Here is a 24,309-nt window from a genome sequence, read left to right as displayed (position 1 = left end):
CCAGCTATCATGCGGCAGGAACTTTTCCAGCCAGGTCCCAGGTGTGAAAATAAACAGCCTTTGGAGAGCAGGGCTGGCTCTGGAGTGGGAGAGAGGTCCAAGTGGCCCGTTCAGCCAGCCCGCCTCAGCCAAGCCTGGCAGCCAATCCGAGGCATTCTCCCTCTTGTGCAGCACAAAGTTCATCTGGCCGAGCGGACAGGGTGACTTGGCCGGGGAGGACGGTCTGACGGGGCGCGGGTGCCTCTCCTGTGACACTCTGTGCCCTCCTAAGAGAGCCTGCCAGCTGGAGATCTCCAAGCACTCAGCAAGCGTCAATGAATCACCACTCCCCTGCGGTGGGGGAGGGAGGTATTGCGGATGGGGAAACTGAGGTACAGGGAGGGCAGGTGACGTGCCTGGATGACACTATGGCCGGCCCTACGCTAGCGCTTCCAGTTCTGCTCACTCCAGTGACAGAGGAAGCTGCGAAGGGAGGGAGAGAGCTGGGGCCAGTGGGGTCAGACTTCACCCTAGGCTCTCAGGGCGGGGGAAACACCTCATCTTGGCCTCTCAGCAGCCCCATTCCCTGGGGCCAGTCCACTCAAGAACCCCCGGGGCTCCAGAGGGAGCAGGGTCTAGCATTCCCCAGCCAGGCGAGGAGCCTGCCGGCCTCTTAGCGGGGGACATGGCATGGAAAGGGGCGAGTGTGGCTCTTGGCTACCCCCTGGTTTGGCAAACACAGCTCTGCTGGGGCAGAACTGTCAAGCTACTTTAGGTCGAAAGTGGAACTGGAGTGAGCGGGGGCTGTGCCTTCCAGGATCTCCTAAAGCCCAGAGCCAGCCCTAGGGCAGGGAACGGGCTAGGAGCCAGAGCCCTGCTATGGCCGGAGAAGTTGAACCGCACCAGCCCTCGCCCTCTGTAGAGCAGAGCGGTACGACTGCCTGACCGTCTCCTGTGACAGCAGCACCGCCCTCCGGCAAGCTGGTCCCTTCCTCCTTCCCCACCCAAGCTGGGCTAAGGGGAAGTGGCCAGACCACTCAACTCCACATACAGCTTTGAGGAAGAAAGGGGAGAACTCCCTCCTCAGTGTAGCACAAACCCTGCATGACAGCAGCTGTCTGTCTGTCCATCCGTCCCCTGGAAGGGGCCAGCAATGGCTATCCCAGACCTTACCCACAGGAGAGCACAAAGGAGGAGTCAGCAAAGCACAGGATCGCTCTCCAGGTCTAGTGATGCGCCCGCAGCAGCTCCCTACGCTCGGGGATCACGGTGCCAGGCAGTGTGTGAGAACTGAGCGTGGAGTGTTTCTTCAGGGACATTCCAGGTCGGGAACATGGTGCTGCAGCTGGAGGTGACGCTTGGAAGATCCCTTTGTGGGTGGGGCTGGTTGGGCAAAGGAGGTTAGCTGCTTCGGGATCCTGAGCCCAACTCGGGGAATTACACTTTGCTTCCCAAAATCCCTCACTGCAGTTTCAGGTGCTTCTCAGTCCTCTCAAACTGCGCAGCATTGCTATGGGCTTCTAAGCCGCTGCCATGCCCTGCATCGCGTCACTGCTGTGAAAGTTACGGGAACAATCCTGCAACCTCTGCTCACCCAGGTGGTCTCAGCCTTCCAGCACAGAGCCACAGCAGTCAATGCGAGCAAGTAAGCACATTTGACACAAGCCAGGCTGCTTGGCATGGCAGAGCACTTTGGGACGAGGCACAATTCGCGGCCTGCCTGTACTTTTGCAATGCCCGATGCACAGATCTCATTTGCACGCTGAGCGGGTGCATAGGCGTGCACACTTGAAAATCTGAGCCTGCATTAATCAGTGCCAGGTATCAGCACCCCTATTTGTGCAAACTACTCTGAGAACACCCCTCTCTCCCCATATCAGTTCTATGGGAACAGGTAAAGTGATTTGATCAGTGCCATTTGAGTACTCTAGATCAGTGGTTCTCACCCAGGGGGTATGCAGAGGTCTTCCAGGGGATACATCAACTCATCTAGATATTCACCTAGTATTAGAACAGGCTACATAAAAAGCACTAGCAAAGTCAGTGCAAACTAAAATTTCAGACAGACAATCGCTTGTTTATGCTGCTCTATATACTATACAGCAGGGCTGAAAGTAAGTTAGAGGACTTACCGGTACACCGGAGTCCTGAGCAGGAGGCGTGGCCTCAACCGGAAGAGGCAGGCCCTTAAATCCCCAGGCCCTTTAAATCTTGATTTAAAGGGCCAGGGCTCCAGCTACGGTAGTGGTGGCCGGGAGCCTGGAGCCCTTTAAATCACCCCCGAGCTACCAGCTGCAGAGGCAGCTGGGAACCCCGGGGCTCGGGGGCCATTTAAAGGGCCCAGGGCTCCAGCTGCCGCTACCGCAGTGGAGCCCCGGGCCCTTTAAATCACTGAGGAGCCCTGGGGGCTCCCGGCTGCCACCGCTACCCCGGGGCTCTGGAAGAGCTTTAAAGGGCCTAGGGCTCCGCTGTGGTAGCGGCTGCTGGAGCCCCGAGCCCTTTAAATCCCCGCCTGAGCCCTGGGGTAGCGGCGGCCGGGCTCCATCGGGGATATAAAGGGCCCCGGGGCTCCAGCCGCCGCTACCGCCCCAGCTCTTTAAATCCACTCCGGAGCCCCGCCACTGCTACCCCAGGGCTTGGGCAGCAGGGCTCAGGTGGAGATTTAAAGGGCTCTGGGGGGGTAGATTTAAAGGGCCCTGGGGTAGTGGCGGCGGGGATTCAAAGGGTGGTAGCAGTGGCTGGAGCTCTGGGGCCCTTTAGATCCCCGCCGGAGCCCCACCGCCGCTACCCCAGGGCTTTAAATTGCCTTCTCGGAAAGCCGGTCCCGGTACAGCGCACCGGCTCTTACCGGTACACCGTACCAGGGCGTACCCTCACTTTCACCTCTGCTATACACTGAAATGTAAGTACAATATTGATATTCCAATTGATTTATTTTATAATTACATGAGAAAAATGAGAAAGTCAGCAACTGTTCAGTAACAGCATGGCTGTGACACTTTTGTATTGCTGTGTCTGATTTCATAAGCAAGTAGTTTTTAAGTGAGGTGCAACTTGGGAGTACGCAAGACAAATCCAGACTCCTGAGAGGGGTACCGTAATCTGGCAAGGTGGCGAGCCACTGCTCAAGGTATGCTTGAGGAAGGGGTTCAGATCCCTGTGGCTAGGGAGTTCCAAGGCTGAAGGTGCCACTGGGAACCACACACAGGGGGTCAAGAAAGACTGAAGCACCTTTGGGGCTTGCCCAGCTTCCAGAGGTGGGACTGCGGAAGGCTGGAAGCCCTGATCTTCCCCACCACGCTGGCTGGGAGGGACCTTGCCTCCACTGAGCTCTCTTCACCGAGAGATCAGCCGCAGGGCAGGCACAACCGGACGGCAGAGATCACCTTGCCTGGGGACTCTGTGGCTCTCACCCGCCAGTCATGGAGAGTGGAAGAGGAGGAGACAGGCTGCTGGGGTCTGGCCATGACAAGTCTGTTCTCCAACTTCAAAAGGATTTTGGCTGATTGACCCTACCACCCCCAAAACCTCAACACGTCCATCCAGCTCCTAGAAGAGGGTTGCTTGTCACTGGTCACTTACAGCAGGTCCCCCTGCTTCCTTCCCTGTGCCAGATCCCATCTTTCTGCCCTTGGCCTCAGCCCGTCGAGTTCTGTCTCCCGCAAAACCTGGACAGGTCCCTGTTCTCCACCCCACACAGCTTGGGGGGGGGTGGCGGGGGTGCTAGTCAAAGCACAGCCGCCGACCTCCCCTGCCATCGAGGGTGAGCAGGTGCGTGGCAGGGAGAGTGGGAAGGGTGCAGAAGGGGGAGTTGGGTGGCCGAGCTCTCTCCGAAGCAACCTGGCAGGGCTTGGAGCAGCTCTGGAGCAGGAAAGAGACGGAGGGGAACTGGGTTGGAATTCGAACGCCCCAAGCAAGCCGTTTTCGTGCAGCATCAACCAGCTCCCACAGCTGTGTGAAGGAGGACAGGACAGTGGCGCGGCGGGGCCAGTCCTCCACTGCTGTTCACCTGGCACAGTCGCTTACCCCCGTGCAAGGTGGGGGTGTAAAGTGCCACCCCGCCAGCATGTGCACAAGGGCACCGGCGACACGAGGGGAATGGGAGGAGAACGCTGTGCTCCGGCAGGCTCGGCTCCACCGGCTCTTCAGGTCGGACCCTCCAGGAGAAGCCCCCTCCCCTCTTTTGACAGGGTCACGGGGCAGGCCCTGAGAAGCGAGGCCTTTCTAGGACACATGCTCCCCCTCCTCCCCTCCTGCGCAGTGAGTCAGAGAGCTCCTGCCAAGCACTCCGAGCCATGCAGCCCCAGGACACACAAGATCTGCCAGCCCAGCAGAGGCTGACAGCCCTGCTGCAATCTAGCTTGGCATCTCAACAAAGCAAGGAGGCCTGTTCGGGGGGCTGGGAGAGGGGGAGCCAGAGCTGCTGATCCAAATGGGGAAAGGTTCACGCACAGCTGGAGTTGCGGTGGGGCTAATTTATCTAAGCCAGCTTGTCCGTCCCTAGAACTGCATGCACAGCAGGGGGTGAAGGTTTTAGAGGCAGGAACTTTACCCCTTCACTCCAGCTGGGAGCGCCCGCAGCAACACTGAGATCTCGCAGCAGCGTGATCAGCACAGGGTTAACTAGGGTCGGTTACATTTTTTTTTTTTTAAGCCCCGTTTCCTTGCCAGCTCTTCTGTGTATCTTTCTCCTTTTGTTCTGCATGGACAGCCCAGGGCACCCGAGCCACAGTAACGCTTTGTTGTGGTAGGAGCCAGAGAAACAATCCAGGCTGGCAGGGACAGCTTTGAGCTCCGACCTCTCTGCTCAAGCCAAGCCAGAGCTCAGAGACCCGATTAAGTTCCCCTCCCCAAATCTAACTGCCCCAGCCATTCCTCTTGGGAGCCAGAGCGAAGACCGGTCAGCAGTGGGGCCCAGTACTGCACCCAAGTCTGCAGAATGCAGGACGGCACCTCTACATAGTTATTTGTATTTCCACAGTGCCTGGGATCCCCAGTCCTGACCAGGGGACCATTACACTAGGTGCCGAACAGACACAGAACAAAAGGATGTTCCTTGTCCCAAAGAGCTTACAACAGTCGATTCAGTGCTTGTCATTCTGGGTGGTTTCATATTGTAAATAGGTGCTGGCAGATTTGCTTCTTTATATTAAACTCCTTTTTAGCACCCCAGGTACATATGGAAAACATAAGAACGGCCATACTGGGTCAGACCAAAGGTCCATCTAGCCCAGTATCCTGTCTTCCAACAGTGGCCAATGCCGGGTGCCCCAGAGGGAATGAACAGAACAGGTCATCATCAAGTGAACCATCCCCTGTCACCCATTCCCAGATTCTGGCAAACAGAGGCTCGGGACATCAACCCTACCCATCCTGGCCAATAGCCATTGATGGACCTGTCCTCCATGAACTTATCTAGTTCTCTTTTGAACCCTGTTATAGTCTTGGCCTTCACAACATCCTCTGGAAAGACATTCCACAGGTTGACTGTGCGTTGTGTGTTCCTTTTGTTTGTCTTAAAACCTGCTGCCTATTAATTTCATCAGGTGATCCCTAGTTCTTGTGTTATGAGAAGGAGTAAATAACACTTCCTTATTTACTTTCTCCACACCAGTCATGATTTTATAGACCTCTATCATATCCCCCGTGATCTCTTTTCCAAGCTGAAAAGTCCCAGTCTTATTAATCTCTCCTCATATGGCTGCTGTTCCATACGCCTAATCATTTTTGTTGCCTTTTTCTGAACCTTTTCCAGTATATCTTTTTTAAGATGGGGCGACCACATCTGCACGCCGTATTCAAGATGTGGGCGTACCATGGATTTACACAGAGGCGATATGATATTTTCTGTTTTACTATCTAGCCCTTTCCTAATGAGTCCCAACATTCTGTTCGCTTCTTTGACTGCCGCTGCACAGTGAGTGGCTGTTTTCGGAGAACTATCCACAATGACTCCAAGATCTCTTTCCTGAGTGGTAACAGCTACTTTAGACCCCCTCATTTTATATGTATAGTTGGGAAAGCAGGTGCTTTCAGCACTGAAATCTGACAATAAAGACTCCTGTCCCAATATTTATCCACCACCATCGTAACAGCCACTCCCCACCCAAACATACCTTCCTCCCTATATCCAGAAATTCCCAGCCTTCCAACCCTCCGTTCTGGGCTGAACGAATATGCCCGGTTCGGGTTACTGTACAGGAGGCTGCATCTAAGGAGCAGAGGCCAAAGACTCAATAAGCCACCGAGTCTGATCCAGCTTAGCCACAGACGTGGTCCCTCCAGATCAGTGCTGAAACACAATGGCATCCGGGAGACACCGCAGTTGTCCATCCGGACTCGTTTTGTGGAGAGAGTTCCGTCTCCAGCTCTGTCAGTTTGCCACCTCTCCCCACGGCAGCGCGGTGTGGTACGAAAGGTGTTATTCACACTCGTATGGGGTGACCTGCATAACTCATTCATGCATGCAGCAATCCCAGCCTCATGAGAAATCCGTCCTGCCACACCCACCACACTAATTACCACACACATTTCTGCCCTGTGGAGAATTATGAGGCCCGTGCAGGCTCCCAAGTGCAGATGGCCAATGTGCTGCTGAACCCAGGTTCTGGATACTGCCAGGTGAACAGGACGGGTGTTATTATAATGGTGTGCCAGGCACACAAGTAGCTGGGGGAAGTGCGGGGTGGAGGCGGCGGTGGCTGGTGTGGGTGCAGGGATGCGGGGGGGAAACACCTCAACCCACGGAGTGGGTTTGTTTAAATTCTGCTTTCAAAGGGACTGTGGACCAGTGGGTCACAAGTAGGAATGGACTGGCACATACAAGCCCATCTCTGCTCATGGGATCCCTGGCCTCAAAGTTCCCGGATGCAGGAGAGCATCTAAACCACGCCACAAACTTGTTTACCTCTCCCTTCCTCCTCCCATAGGAAAGTTCTAGAACAGAGGCCGCTGTCAACCAAGCCACAGTTATCCGTCTGTGTATGTTATTCAGAACACACCCAGGCAGGGCAGTACAATACTGAGGGGCTGCAGTAACAAGAGGATAGACCAGTCTGGGTTCTGCAGACTGAATGAGACTCCCTCAAACTCTCTGGAGATGGGGACGGGTCACCAGTCCAGCAATCTGGGCCTCAGTTTCCCCATCTGTAAATGGGGCTAATACTTCCTGTCTTCTAACCTTCATCTATCTTGAGTTGTCAGCTCCTTGGGGCAAGGACCATCTTTTAGTTCTGCATTTGTACAGCGCCGAGCACAATGGGGTCCCAGCCCATGTCCAGACTCCTAGGGGCTACAGTAATAAAAAACAAGGGCCTGTCACTTGCTCTGCATGTGTGCAGCACCCGGCACAACGGAGGCCTTTAGGTGCTGCTGGAACAACATTTGCTCCCTCCACAGAACCGTTTGGGAGATCCTGTTTTGTCGGAAGGCCAGGGTCCACGTAAAGCTGGACAAAACCTCCCTCCAGCGGACAACACCACGGGATTTCTGAAGGCTTGGGACTCATGGGGATAAGCCCTCTCATCTCACAAGCCCCTAAGTTATTTCTCAGGCTGCAAATGCAGGGTGGGGCCAAGCACAGTTCATATCCCAGGGGGAGACATCTGGGGTGGGAGACTTTTCCAGTTTGATCCAGTAACACTCCCCTTGCTAACGAGGTGGCTGTGGGTGGGCAGCACTTGACAATGTTACTGGGAGCTGAAAGCCCTGGGAAGGGAGCAAGACAGGACTAAGAGCCATGTTTTCCCCCCAGGCTTTTTAGGCTTTAAGTGGAGGTGGTGTTTCCCTCCCTCTTCCCGCGGAAGCTGCACGGCTCCCCAACCCTGCCCATAACTGATCCTGCAGGTCCCCCTCTCGGAGAGGCCAGCGGTAAGGAGAGACTGAGACCGGCGGGGGGGGGAGAGACTGAGCTCAGAGGTGGCCTCCACGCAGCCAGAGCAGAAAGGTGAGAGGGCAGAGTCATCTTGTGGGGGCCGGCCCCCGGCGAGCAGTGGAGGAAAGAGCTGCACCGGCTGGGGGTCGGCACACAGAGCACGAGCTCTGGCAAGTCTTGTAATTTCGCTATAGGAACGTGGAGGGGCATAGGACCCTCCCTCTGCTCCAGGCCTGCGCAAGCTGGAAGAGGGGGCTGCACCCCAGATACTGCAGTGCTCTGCAGCCCGTCTCCTGCCACCCCTCTGGGCCCCCTGCTGGAATCGGGGCTGTGACCCCCGTTTACCCCCCCAGACACGGGAGTTTGTAAGCAATGAATTCACGGACCCATGCACATGCTGGCTATGCACCCACCCCATCCTAGCAGGGCAGAGCCAGTGTGGTGCCCAGCTAAAGCCCTGTCGTGGCAGGGAGCCACATACAGGAGAGGGAGGATGGGTCAGTGTCCAGAGGCCCCCCCCCACCCCGGGACTGTGATTACGCCGCTCTTGGGAGGGCTAGGTGTACGATCAATGCAAAGAGCAGGGCCGTGAGAAGCGGTCGGGGCGGAGTTCTAGCTCCGGCCAAAACTGCAGCTCCTGCAGCGCAGATCCCAAAATAAGCCCTACAAGGAGCAGTGACAAGTACCTGACCGGCAGGATCTGCCCAGGACTGAGCCAGCAGGAAGAATTTCCAAACCCCCAAGAAAGGGAAATCCAGGCCCCAGGGAGTCCAACATCAGCCCTAAGCTACAGGTGCCTGCAATGTATTTTGTAAAGGTCACCAAAGTGACATTAACCTTATGCCACAGCAGCCCAGAAACACCCCGTCTCGTCAGCGACGGAGATGCTCCCCGCACAAGAAACTGCTCCTCATGTCCAGGGCTACACATTTCTGCCCATCCTCCAGGAACTCTGACTGAGGGCCTGAGCCAGAGCCCACCGAGCCCTATGGAAAGGCTCCCACAGACCTGACTGGCCTCTGGATTGGGCCTGTAGCTGGCTCTAGCTGGGACTCCTCGCTTGTCACAGAGAGTGTACAAGAAATAAGAATTTGTTCAGCTCTGGAACAGGCAACCCAAATCCCCTTTGGCATCCCAAGGGAATTCTCCATGCCCGAGAACAGGCAGCTTAGCCATTCCACACACACACACAAATTGCTGGTACGTATCGCATGGGATTGAGCCCCTCACACTCTTTAATGCATTTATCCTCACCGCACCCCTATAAGGCAGGGCAGTGTTACTGTCCCCATTGTGCAGATGGGGAACTAAGGCACAGAGAGGCTAAGTGACTTGCCCAAGGTCACACAGGAAGCCTGTGGCAGAGCGGGGACTTGCACCCAGTCTCCCCAGTGCTAGGTGAGCACCCTAGCCAGTGAGCCACCCTTCCTCTGCAGATAGGAGGGGTTCACAGTTCTACTTGAGGGCACTGAAATAGGCTCAAAAGTCAGTACCAAATCATGGCCTCCCGTCCCGTGTGCACCAGAGCGGCTTTCCATCCCCTTGCGGCGGGGTTCAGAACCCATCGGCAGGCGTGGATGCCAACTGCCCCTGGTCTCAGTATCCTTGGGGGGAAGCCAGGGAATGCTCCTGTGTCCAGTGCAGTAAGCTCGGCTGTGGGCAGAGATTCCCCGTTTTGGGAGCAGTCGCCACCACGGGTCCGACCCAGATGCCACCTGAATCTGCGGCAGCGCTCCCATTAGCTTCGGCTCCTGTACACAACCCTTGGACAGCGAAGGGCCCCTGAAATCGCCACCCAGATTTCAGGGGGTGGCACACAGAGGTCAGACCTCAACAGCCAAGGCTTTTGTCCCCAGAACGTAAGGAGCCAAATGGAGGGGGCAAGGAAGGGCCCTGAACTCAGTCGGTTATGGGAGTGCTAAATATGGCTGCTATTAAGAAGCTGCATTTGCTTCCAGGCTATCGGAGGAACCCGGCTGGCTTCCGTGGGCTTTGGATCTGGCCGCTGGAGCGCAGTTGGGTGCTGAAGGAAGCTAAGTGACGCAGGGTGAACACACGAGCGGCTCTCCGTCTACACAGGAGCTGCCCCACTGCTACCATACGCGGGACATTTTAAGGGAGGAGGCCAGTACAGACAGAGCCCTAAAGGTGCAGCGATCCCTCCTGTTTAACCCACTTATTCAGGGGTGCTCAGTCTGGGGGGGGGAAATCATGATCACCCTGCTCTCCCCTACTGCTGGCTGGGAGGGGGTTGAGAACCACAGGCTTTCTGATAATCAGTCCTCCCTTTCCCCAAGTAACCCCCTCCGCTCTGTTGCATTAGAGGCCCAGATCCTGCCCCCACGAAGGGCAGCGGACGTTTTGCCTTCCATGGCAAAAAGGCCAGTCCCTAATGGACCAAGAAAAACCAGGTTTAGCAGCAGAGGGAGATCAAGGGGGGAAACAAGGACAAAACCCAACACGCACTTCCCCCCCCCGGGCCGTGGGCCAGGTGTCTGAGCGAGAGGCCAGCTCACCAGCCATCCCTGACAGAAGGCGGGCCAAGGCCAGCGGGGGAGAGGCGGCAGGAGGCCAGCCCCTCCCTCCCGGCCCGGGGCCGTGCTGGAAAGCGATGGGCCAGGAAGGGACGCGGGGCCAGGCCTCCCACAGCTCTCTCGCAGCCTGGGCAAAGTCAGGAAAGTCTCCGAAAGTCACAACCAGTTTAACCACCACCCCGTTCCTCACCCCCACCACGTTACAGAGGCAGAGGCAGAGTTTCTGGGTCTGCTGGCAGCAGTCACAGCACATGCAGCCCTGGAGGAGCTGGCCAAAGGGCCTGCTCTAGGGAATCCCCCGCAGGGTTTTTACAGAGCCCGTGCGCCCCAGCAGAGGAGAATCCTTCCCAGGCTCCAGCTGGGTACCTTGTAACGAGGGCCCAGATAGCAGCACGCTGAGGCGATGTCCATGCCCGATGCTCACCACCATCCCCAGCCCGTCACCCTATCAACGACCCCCGTGCTGATCAGCTGTTAGTGAGCAAACGCCAGACGGTGCCCAGCTGAGAACGCTGGAGACGTGTTGTCCCGCTAGGGACATTACCTAAAGCTGCGCTCTCCTCTCTCCAAGAAAGCGAAGATCACACAGAGCCTGCCTGCTTTCATTAGCCACACGAACCGCAGGCCGGCTTCAAGCAAAAGGCTCCTGACCCTGGAGCCAACGGACGGGGTTTTGCAGCAAAACAACACTTGTGTCCGCAGATCCACATGGTTTCAGCTCAAGAATCAGATGGGAACTCTGAGAGCCAGACCGAATTTTACTGCGAGATCTGTGAATTCACAGTCAGGGGAAGAGGATGTGGGGCTAGAGGCTGCAAACCCTTGTGGAGCGAAACCCAAGGCCCATTCTTGCAAACCCCTTTTCTGTTCAGGGTCTTATTATTTGTAGTAGGCTAGCACCTAGGAATCCCCATCAAGGAAAACTTAGCTTGTGCTTGGCGCTGTACAGACATGTAATAAAGATGCCAGTCCCCACCCCAGAACGTTCACCATGGAGGGGTCAGACTAGGGTGACCAGATAGCATATGTGAAAAATTGGGACGGGGGCAGGGGGGTAAATAGGCGCCTACATGAGAAAAAGCCCCGAATATCGGGACTGTCCCTATAAAAATCAGGACATCTGGCCACCCTCGGTCAGACAGCACATGACAGGGGGGACAAGGCGGCAAAGGGGCAGAGACAGGCAAGTGGGTGAGCTAATGAAACAAACAAAGTAAGTCCCAGCTCACCACTTGCCTGACCAGTAGCCAAACAGATGCAATCATAGGCACCAGAGCCGAGGAAGATTTTAAGGAAGGATTTAAAAGGAGGAGAAGGCCATGGCTTTTACAGATTTATGGTTCTCCTACTGCGCCCATCACTGAGGAATTGAATGGATTCCTGGAAGCCGCCTAAGTAGCATCTGTCACATCGTGCAATCAACAAAGTCCTCAGTCAATGAGGTCCACGTGACTCTGCCTTTAACCTGGCGCCCGGACGAATTCCAACACGTTCATTTCGCTACAGGAAGATTGCAACAGCTGTATTGAGCACCCAGCTCTTCCAGCAGGTCAGCGCAGCGTTACCGAGCCCAGACGCATCTGAGAGCGAGGCAAGGGGCAGCGTGCGACATCCTCCCTCACCAAGGCCAAACCAAAGAAGTCACATTAAAAAGGGCACTAACAGCTCACACAGAGATAAGCATCGTCTAATCTACAGAGCCGCTGGCAGACAAAGGAAGATCCTGGGCCCTCTGCCCAGAGTTGGAGAGGGGTCCATTTATTGCAGTGACTTAAAAGCTGCATCCAACTTACACTTAGCGCTTGTGGAGAACAGGGGAGCAGCACTCGCTGGCTGGGCTGTAATCAAAACCATGCTGGGCTGCTCAGCGGCTGGCGATCCTCCCTCCCCCTTTCTCCTAGCTGCATTTCTTGGCTTCACTATTTCTATTCAAGCATTTTCCCTCCTTACGCCACAGGGGACCAACCTTCTCATGGCCATCCTAGAGCTTCCCAAACCGTGACAGTCTCCCTGCAGGGTCCATTAGGCACCAAAGTAGCCTCTGCGACAGCAGAACAAGACAGTGGACAGGGAAGCATCAAAAGGATCAAAACGTAAGAACGGCCATCCTGGGTCAGGCCGACGATCCGTCTAGCCCAGGATCCTGTCTTCCGACAGTGGCCAGTGCCAGGTGCCCCAGAGGGAATGAACAGAACAGGGCAGTTATCAAGTGATCCATCCAGGAGTGACAGAAGCTCCCTAAAAGTGGGAGGTCCCACCAGTGCCCGAACTACCGTCCCTTCCCCGCAGAGTCTCCGCCATTAAACGGCCCATTCCCCTCAAGGCCCCACCCCTGTGCCACCCCTTCCCGAGGCCTCACCCGCTCCTCTCCACCCTCTCCCCCCCCAGCTGTGTTCCCTTAGCCCCCTGTTCCAGTGCCCCTGGATCCATCCCCTGTCATCCAGTCCCTGCTTCTGGCAGTCAAATGTTTAGGGACACCCAGAGCACGGGGGTCGCATCCCTGACCATGTTGGCTAATAGCCACTGATGGACCTTTCTCCGCCATGAATTTACCTAGTTCTTTTTAGAACCCAGTTACACTTTTGGTCTTCACAAGATCCCCTGGCACCGGGTGTCACAGGTTGACAGCGCGTGGTGTGAAGAAATACAGAAGCCTTTTGTTTGTTTTCAGCCTGCTGCCTATGAATGTCAAGGGATGACCCTGGTTCTTGTGTTCTGTGAAGGAGTAAATAACACTTCCTTATTCACTTTCTCCACACCAGCCGTCATTGTATAGACCTCTATCATATCCCCCCCTTAGTCGTCTGTCCCAGTCCTTTTACCCTCTCCTCGGCAGGCTCCGCAGAGCAAATCTCTCCTGTGCTGTACCAGCGGCCCATTGAAACGAATGGCTCCCTCACGTCAGTGGAGCTGGGGCTGCAGTTCACGGTGACAGGGAAAATCCCCGTGGCCAGCGGCCCCAGAAGCCCCCAGCCCAGACAGGCCAAGTGAGCATCATTACCCTGCAGACAAGCTGCTCAGACTTGCGTGTAGAAGTGCGAGGCTATGTGTGTACAGCAAAGGCAATGCGTGCAGGGAGCACATCGGATTTAATCCCAGTCCCCTCACGCTCAGGGGAAGTTCAGCCACTGGTCTCAGTGGGAACAGGAGCAGACTCTGACCACGCAGTCAATGGAGCCAGAAATTGAACCAGGACACCAGCCTTCCCTCACCACCGACAACTTGATGAAAAGACCCCGGTGCAGGTCTCAGCCCAGCCAGCCGGGCAAAGCAGGCTGGACCACGAGATGTACTGCAGCATGGCTCTCATGGGGCCACCCGCGGGGGCTGTAGCTTGAGGGAGCAACCCTGCAGACCCCAAGATCCTGACTACACAAGGAGGGCTTGATCTATATGGCTTTCACCAGTATTGCTGTGCCAGCAAAACCCTCTAGTGTGGCCACGGTTACACCAATATAGCTTATGGACTGGCCTAAGCTATCCTGATATAATTGTGTCTATACTGGAGGGATTTGACAGCACAGCTGTGTCAGTAAAAAGCCTCACGCACCCCTAACTAAACACTTCTTAAATGTAGACTTGTCCTTGGTAAATCAAACCCTGCCTGCTGTCAGTGGGCCAGGAACGAGGTGAGCAGCACTGCCCCCTGCTGGGGAGGATGAGGGCTGTGTGTGTGCACACACATGTCTATACGGTGCTGAGTCTCAGAGCCCAGGTCAATGGGCGGGGTTAATAACAGCAGTGTAGACATTCGGGCTTGGGCTGGAGCCTGGGCTCTGAAAACCAAGGAGCGGGGAGATTGGGTGCCCAGGCTCCAGCTCAGATGTCCCCTGCAGCCCCAGCCCGAGTCAGCTGCCCCAGGCTCAAAGACCTGGCACCACATTGCAGTGTAGACGTACCCTGTGAGTGTGTGTGAAGCACTGGCCCCTCCTGAGGGAAACCAGAGCCCTGTGCACACACACACGCACCTAAACAGGAGGGAAGAGTTCATAAGCTCACTACCTGTCAGCAGGGAAATGGCTCTTTTCCCCCAAGGCTGGAATGTGAGAGAGAAAGGGGATTAAAACAAAATGTCCTCTCCAGCAGCCCAGGGGGGAGTCTCGCCATGAAGCCCTGATTCAGCAATGCACTTAAGCAAACGCATAAGGGTGAGGTTTTCCAAGAGCACCCAAGTGATTTGGGCACACAAGCCCTATTGAAAGTCAATGTGACTTGTGCATCTAACTCACTTAGGCACTTCTGTAAACTCAACCAAGTTCTTTGCCTTCACTATTAGACACTAGCATCAAACTTTCTAATTCATTTTTATCAAGAGGAACTTCTTTCCAGGGCTGGCTAGAAAAGGCCCATGAAAACAAAAAAAATCAGCTAAAAGAAAATGGGAAAAGATATACGTTTTGGGGGGAAAATTTTAATGATTCCTTTTTTCTGGCCAGCCGCCGTCAACAAGCAGGAAAGGAGATTTGTTGAAAATATGTGCTGAATATCACTGGTATTTCTAAGCATATATTCAAACACGTAGGCTCTGGCCACACTGCAAGGGAAAGGGTGATTGGAGTACAGGTAGACACACCTGTGCTGGCTTTAATCTAACAAGCAGGGTAACAAATGTAGCCTAGAGGCGGATTTAGAATTCAGCATGGGCTAGCAATCTGGGAACATACTCTGGTTGCTAGCCCATGCTGCCATGTCTACACTACAATTGTTCCATGTGCTAGCTAAATCAAAACCTACCTGTGCTCCAGTGAGATGGTCACTGGCAGTGTAAACATAGCTTGGCGGGCCCACTAAGGGTATCAAGCTGGACGAATGCTGCACAGCGGTGTTTGCTGCATACGTTAGCCAATGAATTCTGAGGGCATGCCTAGACTAGGTTTGCTGAAAGCTCCCTAGGGCGGGAAGGGACCTCCTGGCTCACTGAATCTGGTCCCCTGCCACAAGAACATCCATACTGGGTCAGACCAATGGTCTACCTATCCCAGAATCCGGTCATCCGACAGTGGCCAATGCCAGGTGCTTCAGATGGAATGAACAGCACAGGCAATCATAGAGGGATCCATGCCCTGCTGTCCACTCCAAGCTTCTGGCAGTCAGAGGCTAGGGACACCCGAAGCATGGGGTTGCAACCGTCTCGACTAATAGCCATTGATGAACCTATCCCCCCATGTACTTATCTAATTCTTTCTTCAACCCCATTATAGTTTTGGCCTCACAACATCCCCTGGCAATGAGTTCCACAAGTTGACAGGCAGTTCTGTCATATCATCCTGTTCATACAACTGATCCAGCTCCATCTTAAAACCAGCGAGGTTTCTTATCCCCACTGCTCCTACAGGGAAACCGTTCACGGAACCTCACTCCTCTGATGGTTAGAAACCTTCTTCTGACTGCCAGACTCAGCGTACTCATAATCAGTTTATCCCCATTTGTTCTTGTGCCAGCACTGTCCTTTAGCTTACATATCTCTTCTCCCTCCCTGGTGCTCCCCTGCCCTGCTCGGTGAGATTTAGAGAGCACAATCCTATCCCCTCTCGGCCTTCATTTTACAATTCTCCCTGCTGGGAAGGAGGACAGTGCTGTCCCGGGGTACTCAATTAAGGGCTCCATTCTTCATATCAGCCACTGGCTAGTCAGGGTCTGAAATCGGAAAAAAGAAATGCCAACCCCTCTAGTTACCAGCCTAAGGCGTTACAGTGGCTTAAGTTGGAATTTATGCCAGGGATGGGAGGTAAAGGAGAAAACTAGAGGCCCTGGTAAGACTCAGTGCTCACTGTCTTCTTACAGATCTGCTGACCACCAGTGGACCGGACAAAGGCGCCAATTCTGACAGCACAGTAGCCCGGCCGTCTAGGAATGGGATCTCAAGCGAAGCAGGGTTGAGCCTGTTCGGTACAGGAATGAGACACGAAGCAGGAAGAGGCGTCAGTGAGGCACGGTAAGAAGGAAATCCCATCCTGCTGTGTAATGATCCAGGTCAATTTGTATTATGATATTGTCTATATAAGCCCCGAGCAAGACCAGGACTCCACAGTGCCAGGAGAGGTACAGAGATGTAACAAGACAGTCCTTACCCACAAAGGACTTACAAGCTAAACAGACAGGACAGGCAAAGAGAAGGTCTTCACTTGCCCAATGTCACAGCAGAACAATGGCATTGCTGGGACTAGACTATGGATCTTCTGACTCATAGCCAGATGCCCTATCCACTAGACCATGCTGCTATTCACAGGGCTGCGGGGGCAAGGGAGAGGGAATTCATTCCTAACCCCCACTAGCAATGAGGCTTAACTACTCCTCTAGCTAAGGAGTTATACTGGGCTTGTCACTCTGGTATCCAAGAACCTTAACAAGACAAAGACGTTTCTTTAACACACACAGCTCTCCCTTCCCTTCACTCCCAGGGTACAGAGACGCAATTGTTGGTTGGTTTTAAATTGCTGTTTATCATCATCACAACTAAGAATGGTCTGTATTATTCAGTCCTTTTAAAACAAATATGTTTAAACCACAGATTTAAAAAAAAAAAACGAAGTAGATAAGTTCATGGAGGATAGGTCCATCGATGGCTATTAGCCAGGATGAGCAGGGATGGTGTCCCGAGCCTCTGTTTGCCAGAAGCTGGGAATGAGCTTGATGATGACCTGTTCTGTTCATTCCCTCTGGGGCACCTGACACTGGCCACTGTCGGAAGACAGGATCCTGGGCTAGATGGACCTTTGGTCTAACCCAGTATGGCCGTTCTTATGTTCTTATTTTGTCTCCATGCATCAAAGGTTTGGACAAACCTAATTAGGGCTCTGATTAGGGCTAGATGCCAGTTAATGCCGAGATCTGTTATCTGGTGTCTAAAATATACTATTCAAGAGCCACAAAATCGCTACAGCGGTGAAAGACTGAGCGCAGAATTTCCCAGACACGCAGCTACAGCACAGAATGTGTCAGGTAAAGGTATCTTGCCTGCAGTTTCCATACGGCCTTTTGTCTCCTTCAGAACTTTCTATCCCAGAACAGGAATCTGTCTCAGCTACTGACACCATTTATCATCATTTTAATTTCACCTTGGCTGATGCTTCTCAGAGGACTGACTCACCAGTTTGCTAAGATCAACCAGAGTATTAATTTAACATTGGATACATCTTTACGTGGGGACTGCAGGTGCCCTTGGAGTGGAATGGAGTTAACCTAATAGGTATTTTCCACCTCTAGCTGCTGGGATCCAAAATCCAGCCTCCCTTTTCTACCAAGGTATGTAAATCAGATTTCCCTTCACTATGCAGAATTATTTGGAAGATAATCCAGTCCTCCCTCCAGCCCCTGCCAGTCAACGGTTTAACAATTTTATGACGGCACATAAAAATCGAGTAACTTATTTTTTATTGCCACTGTCCAGCAAATTCAGCAACTCTGAAAGAGAGACATTAATCAGATCGGTTAACAATCCTCGCTCCACAGAAAAGGACAGACTGCCGCATGGTACTGGAAAAGACAATTTAAAAAAGCCTCTTACTGATTGCAATTAACCACTCTGCACAGCTGGTTAAGAGCATTTGCCCCGGAGCATCATTCCCCCAACCCGTCCCTCTCCAGTTTGCCCCACCCCTACCTCAAGGTTTGGTGTCATTTCTCTATTCCAGCCACTGTGTCTGTGAGCCAGCTGCTGTTCACCATTTTACATATCCCTCAGCATCTGGGTTTTCTGCTGCACATTGTACAGAGCAAATGCATAATAAATGGTGATGCTTTCCAGCGCTATGTACTTCCATTGTGAGATGTGAACTAACCTTCCAAGCCCCTTTGCAAGTCAAATACAAACCATCTCTCCCATTGTACAACTGGGGGAATGGAGGCACAGAGCAGCCAGGGCTCCACTCCAGCAAAGAACTTAAGCATGTGCTTAGCTCAGTGGTCCCAAAACTTTTTACCTCACACCCCTTACCTTACCCTAGTTCGCACGCCCCCTCCCCCCTGAGCCGGGAGCACGGCCGCAGCTCCGGGGGGGGGGGGGGAGGGGGGTCACAGACAGGGGCAAGGGGGCCGAGGCTGGGGCCACAGCCAGAGGTGGGAGCAGAGCTGAGGCCAGCAGTTGGGGCCCCGGGCTGGCAGCCGGGGCCAGGAGTAGAACTGAGTGGAGCTCCCTCCCTACCCCTGTGGGGTCTGGCCCATGCCCCAGCCGTGTCCCCCCTGAACGTTCCTCAGTGCCCCCCAAGGGGGGCACACCCCACAGTTTGGGGACCTCTGGCTTAGCTATAAGTCTGTGAGCAGTGCCACTGACTTCAGTGGCATTACTCACATGCTTAGAACCAAGCATGTGCTCAAGAGTTTTGCTGGATCAAGACCTTACTGACTTGAAGGAGTTAAAGGCAGGATTTGATCTCGGGAGTCCCTGACTCACCCTGCCCCCTGCTCAGACCAGATGCTGGTCATCTTTGCTACAAGAGAATTTTACACGTAAGTACAGCGAGTGATGCCCAGCTATGCCAGGGAAACCTTTTCTTTCCAAAGGGGGTTTCATGCGCTCAGAGCTTGCAGAGCTACGGCCAGATTCTCCCAGGACCAATCCTGTTCCCATGGAAGCAAGGGGCAAGACTCTCTCCGATTTCAACAGTGCAAATGCAAGCCCCCAGAGCTTTTGGCTTTTCACCTCTTCCTTGCTCCACCCACAACTCACACACATCACCCTTCCCAGGGTTCCCATCTTCATGGACCCTTAACTGCTGGATATAAGCGGGCATCAGGAGACGCCTGATCAAGACTGAAGTTGTTCAGGCAGGAGAAGAGGTGAGAAGAATCTATAGATCACGAGGTTGGGGGGGCGGGGGGGGAACCCTACAGACAATACCTGGTTTCCCCAGCACCCCTTCTCCCCACACATACAGTATTTCATCTCCAAGCGTCAAAGGAAGTCAATAAGAGCTTTATCACAGGCAAAGACAGATGAAGGATCAAACCCTAAAAGCAACAACATTATGCTGTCGTGCTCATCCTTCAGTTTCACTCATGCCGTCAGAGGGACTACTAGAGGGTAGGAGGCTACAGCAGGGGCTCAGGTAATCTGCGATACAAGTAACAGAGAGACGTGGGAGTTTCCCCATTTCCTCTGGGCTGCATTTAAAAAAAAAAAAAACAAGAAAAAAGTTTATACATAAAGAGGCGAGAGACCAAGCGATGCACCCTTCCCATATGCCCTTCTAAGCTGACAAACTGAAATGCAACAGCTCCAAAGACTGATTAGTTTTATCGTCTAGTGAGATACGGTGGATCACGTACACGCAGTCAGAAAGCGTTTCATGCAAGATGTTCAAAGAACGGCTGATGTTTTGACACATTCAGTTCATATGCAAAAAGGTTTATTCTTATTTTTCTTAAGCAGATCTCCTGTACATTAATTCCGTATCTTAAAAATAACCAATATTTAATCTACTCACAAGCAACAATCTCCCCCGTCTCTCATGCACTAGAAATTTCACAGAGAGCACCATGTTATTTTTTAAACTACATTACCTGGCTTTCCTATACGCAGGGGAATGGAAATACTGGGCTGTTTGACTTTTATTATTCTAGCATTTGCCTTACAACATTCGAATATGTGATAAATTCCTTGCAAAGAGAACAAAGATAACCTGCGTTTCTAAGAAGGAAGCAAAAGATTGTACAAGTCTGCTAGGTTACCTTTTGGGAACACACAAACACAAGTTTGTGCCACTGCATTTACTTACAGCTCAAAACCAGATCCAACTGACTGGATAAATTGCAATAGTACGAGTGCTAGCATTGCATTTGCATTGCAGAAAGTTTTATTTCAGGTCCAGAAACATTACATTAAAAGGACATTAAGATTTTAGAAAAAAATCCTTCCCATAAAACAGCTTTCCTACGTTACTTAATGATCTTGCGAATAAAGCAGATTTTGTGTTTTAAATCTGGTTTACTTTTCACCATTTGCTTATTTTTTGACTCTGACTCCCGCCGGACAGTGAAACGCAACTGGTCAGTTTCACTTCCCAGTTCTCAGGGATTTAGCTGGATCCGTGGTGTTTGGATGGCAGACTCTGCAGGGGGAATGCTTCAATCCAAACCAAGCCTGCAGTCTGATCCGTGTGGCGGGGCCCAAGACCCACGAAGACTCCCATCAAGCCAAGACTGCAGCATCAGGGTCCAAAACAGCTTCTCTCATTTCAGTTTATTAAAAAAAGTCATAAAACATTATTCATATTTGTTGTGTAAAACCTCATGGACTCTATCCTTGGGCACAAAAGGACCTGGCAGCGTTCCTCTAAATGCTGCTCCTAAAGAGGCTACTGAATCTCACCAGGCCACTCCTGCACTGCACCATCAGTGGTCATTTTTAGTAAGCAAGGAATCAGGCACTACGATTAGGCTCTGACACTCTTGCCTTGTCTACACAGAGGACAGTGTCTTCAGGACTGTCTCTTACTCTGTACAGCGCTGAGCGCAATAGGGCCCCATTCTCGGTTGACTGCTAGGTGCTACTACAATACTAATAACGGACCAACCCTTCTACCCACCCACTTCAACGGAGCCCACCAGCGACCCCACAGCCTCTCCGTGTGGGCCCCACTGCAGGATCAGGGCCGTAGTGTGGGTCAATGCACTGCTGAGCGGGTTCAACAGCAGGCTTGTTAAGGAAAGAACTCGGCACATCCCAATAATTATCTCACACACACCAGAGCAGGGCACACTCATATGCCCAAGTTGTTATTATTTTCAAACCTAGCACTTTATTGCTATTTCCTAAAAGCTACTCAAATTGCCGTCTGTGTTATTATGGGCATGGTGCCATCGCTCTGGCAATAACATAATAGTAGACTTTTACTGAAAGAGAGGAAAAAAAGGAGCTAGAGCGTATTTGTTTGGTGAGATCCATGGATTATTGGCCTCACTCATAGCAGATTTCCCGGAGAATACGCTGCTGAGCTGTCGTTAGATGAGGGGAACTGGATTTCTGTTTACATGTTTCAGTACTTAGTTGAAGGCCTGCTTTCTGCAAGGATAAACTACCCAGCTGTAAAAGTCTGCACCTCAAGCATGTCACCACTACGGGGCCAGGACCTACACCCCTTGCAAACCCTGAACTCCCACCAACCCCAAAGGAAGTTTGTTGCTGCTCGGACTGGGCCCAAATCTGCATTCCTAGCAGCCCCAATCAAAACGGCCCAGCCAAGTCGATGCAGCTATTGACACAGATTCATACAGCACCACTTGTGTGATAAATGCCTAGACCAGGGGTCGGCAACCTTTCAGAAGCAGTGTGCCAAGTCTTCATTTATTCACTCTAATTTAAGGTTTCCTGTGCCAGTAATACAGTTTAACGTTTTTAGAAGGTCTCTTTCTATAAGTCTATAATATATAACTAAACTATTGTTGTATGTAAAGTAAATAAGGGTTTTAAAATGTTTAAGAAGCTTCATTTAAAATTAAATTAAAATGCAGAGCCCCCCGGACCGGTGGCCTGAACCCGGGCAGCATGAGTGCCACTGAAAATCAGCCCGTGTGCCATAGGTTGCCTACCCCTGGCCTATACATACTCATATACATCTGCAACTTGATTCCAATTTCCAATTGCGCTCCCACCAACTTCCTTGTGCTTACTCCTGATTTGCACCAGCGTGAAGTCAGAATGAAGCCCTTAAGTCAGCCATTATGGAACAACACATTAGATTCGAATCTCACATCAACTTAAAAATCAGACACTAATGGAAAGTGAAATGCACTGCATGACACCGGGATATATGTAAACCCACATTCAACTCCATACATTCCACCCATGGCAGAGTGTTCATGCCCCTCTTGCTATCCAGATCAGGGCAGCAAGCCTGTGGCGGTCAGGGCTTTAAATCTCAAACACCTCCACAGATGCACTGGGAGAAAAGAGAAGAGAACTTTCCCCAGCACTTAGGACTCAGATGGAAAAATGCTAACCGCATATGAAGGGGATGAAGCAGGGAAGAAAGTTGTCTAAATGAGGGCATCATCTGGAAGGGGTGGGGGCACAGGGGGAGCTGCTGATGAATGAATTCTCTATTGGAGTGTTAAGCACAAAGGGACAAAATAAATCCAACTTGAATATTTTCCACATTCCAGAGAACAAGCTCTGACACCTGCAGGTAAGATCCCCCGTTTGCAAAGTAAACCCCCACAGCCAGAAACAGTAACTGTTTCGATTCCTGCCCTTGAGCAGAAACCTGACCCCTTCCCCCCAGGCCCCAACACCCTCCATTTGCTCACATCTGCAATGCAAGTTCCACCACCTCCCCTCTCCTGCAAGGGGAGGGGGGGAACCCAGTACAAACTTGCTCCTTGTTACAAACAGGGGAGGGCAAATAAATCCAACGGAAAAATAATAACCCAGCCCAAGTCTCATTCCCAAACAGCTGCCCTTTCTAATTCAAGATCCTCGGGAGGGTGGGGGGGGGTGTCATTATCTTTATTGCACCCACCTACAAGCAAAATTCTCAGTGCTGCATTTGGGGGGGGGGGGCAGCGGGGCATTAAAAAAAATCAACTTATAATTAAAATGCTTGGATTGTGACCTAACCCTTTGCAAAGGCATCAGCCTGCTATGAAGGAATTTAACTCTTTGCATGCAACAAGACAGCTATCGTTGCTCCAGCTGCATTCCCACTTTGCAAATCCACTTTCAAAATCCAGAGATGCCCCTCTCTTGGCATCGTTTTTCCAACCCCCCCCTTCCACCCCCAGAAATAAGAGCGCACTCCCCTCCAACCCTGCCTCTTGATAGTGTGCATAGATCTGTATTTCCCCTCACACAATCTGTGGCTGCAGCATGCACATAAAATAAACCATGCACCTCTTTTTCAGCCCTCCTCCACCCCCTCCCCCAACGTGGTTGCAATTATTTAGGCAAGTTTCAGAGGCCTCTGCAAAGTCTGCAAAGCCCGGGGAGAAATCAACAAGAGGAAGAATCAGAGAAAGGAAAGGTTTGCAGCTCTACCATTTTGATGCAAGGGTCTCAGCTCAAAGGAGTCCTGATCCTCCCCAGCTTGCATGGGATTTTTGCTCTCCATGAAAATGTTGGGTTGGGTGTTTTTTTTTATTTTTTTTTTCCTCTCCCTTCTCCTTTCCTCAGCTGCAATCCCCCCTGCTGCGCTGTCCGCCCCGCCTGTGTGTCTGGGCAGCTGCTGCTCTCACATCCCCCTGCGTCTTCACCTCACCCTCATCCTGCCATCGCCATGTTAGCCCTTTAGGAAGAGGGAGGAATGCAGAGCCCAGGCTCCTGCTGCTGCCAGAGCCCAGGGGCTGCTGATTGGAGCCGCCGCATCAGATGGGGCTGTGTCTGGGCCTTTAAAGAGACAGGGCACTTATTCTGCTGGCTCTGTCACACTCACTACCCCCCCACACACACCCACACCCACACACTTCTCTTTCTCCTCTGCGTGCCACTTATGCCTCTGACACACAACCCCCCTCTGACCTACCCTCCCTGCACACATCGGCTTTATGACACAAATGCACAGTCACACAAAGCACGCACCCCTCTGACAGATGTGTCAACTCACAGACCCCTCTGAACACAGCTGACACACACACGCATCCGACACAGGTGCCCCTATGAACACAGCCCAACACACACAGGCATCTGACACAGGTACCCCTCTGAACACAGCTCAGACACACACGCATCTGACACAGGTACCCCTCTGAACACAGCTGACACACACACACATCTGACACAGGTGCCCCTCTGAACACAGCCCAACACACACGCATCTGACACAGGTACCCCTCTGAACACAGCTGATACACACATACACATCTGACAGATACCGCTCTGAACACAGCTCAGACACACACACGCATCTGACACAGGTACCCTTCTGAACACAGCTCACACACACACATGCATTTGACACACCTCACATACATGTATCTGATACACACACA

At 52.6% G+C, this 24,309-nt stretch overlaps 1 protein-coding gene across 3 annotated transcripts in view; it reads right to left on the bottom strand.

Moving 5' to 3' along the window:
- ZBTB47 (zinc finger and BTB domain containing 47) overlaps positions 1-23,777 on the bottom strand; it is an 89,421-nt gene extending 65,644 nt beyond the window's left edge. For 2 of the 3 annotated variants that reach the window (XM_074946407.1, XM_074946408.1), the window contains exon 1: positions 23,360-23,775. In XM_074946407.1, coding sequence (XP_074802508.1) covers positions 23,360-23,362 — 3 coding nt within the window. In that variant the 5' untranslated portion in view covers positions 23,363-23,775. Of the gene's footprint in view, positions 1-23,359 lie in introns of all 3 variants that reach the window. The other variant, XM_074946406.1, reaches the window with a different exon arrangement.
- Positions 23,778-24,309: the final 532 nt, after the last annotated feature.

This window comes from Natator depressus, chromosome 2 (genome assembly GCF_965152275.1).
Source record: "Natator depressus isolate rNatDep1 chromosome 2, rNatDep2.hap1, whole genome shotgun sequence".
In the NCBI taxonomy this organism is placed as follows: Eukaryota; Metazoa; Chordata; order Testudines; family Cheloniidae; genus Natator; species Natator depressus.
This window is presented reverse-complemented; position numbering and strand designations above follow the sequence as displayed.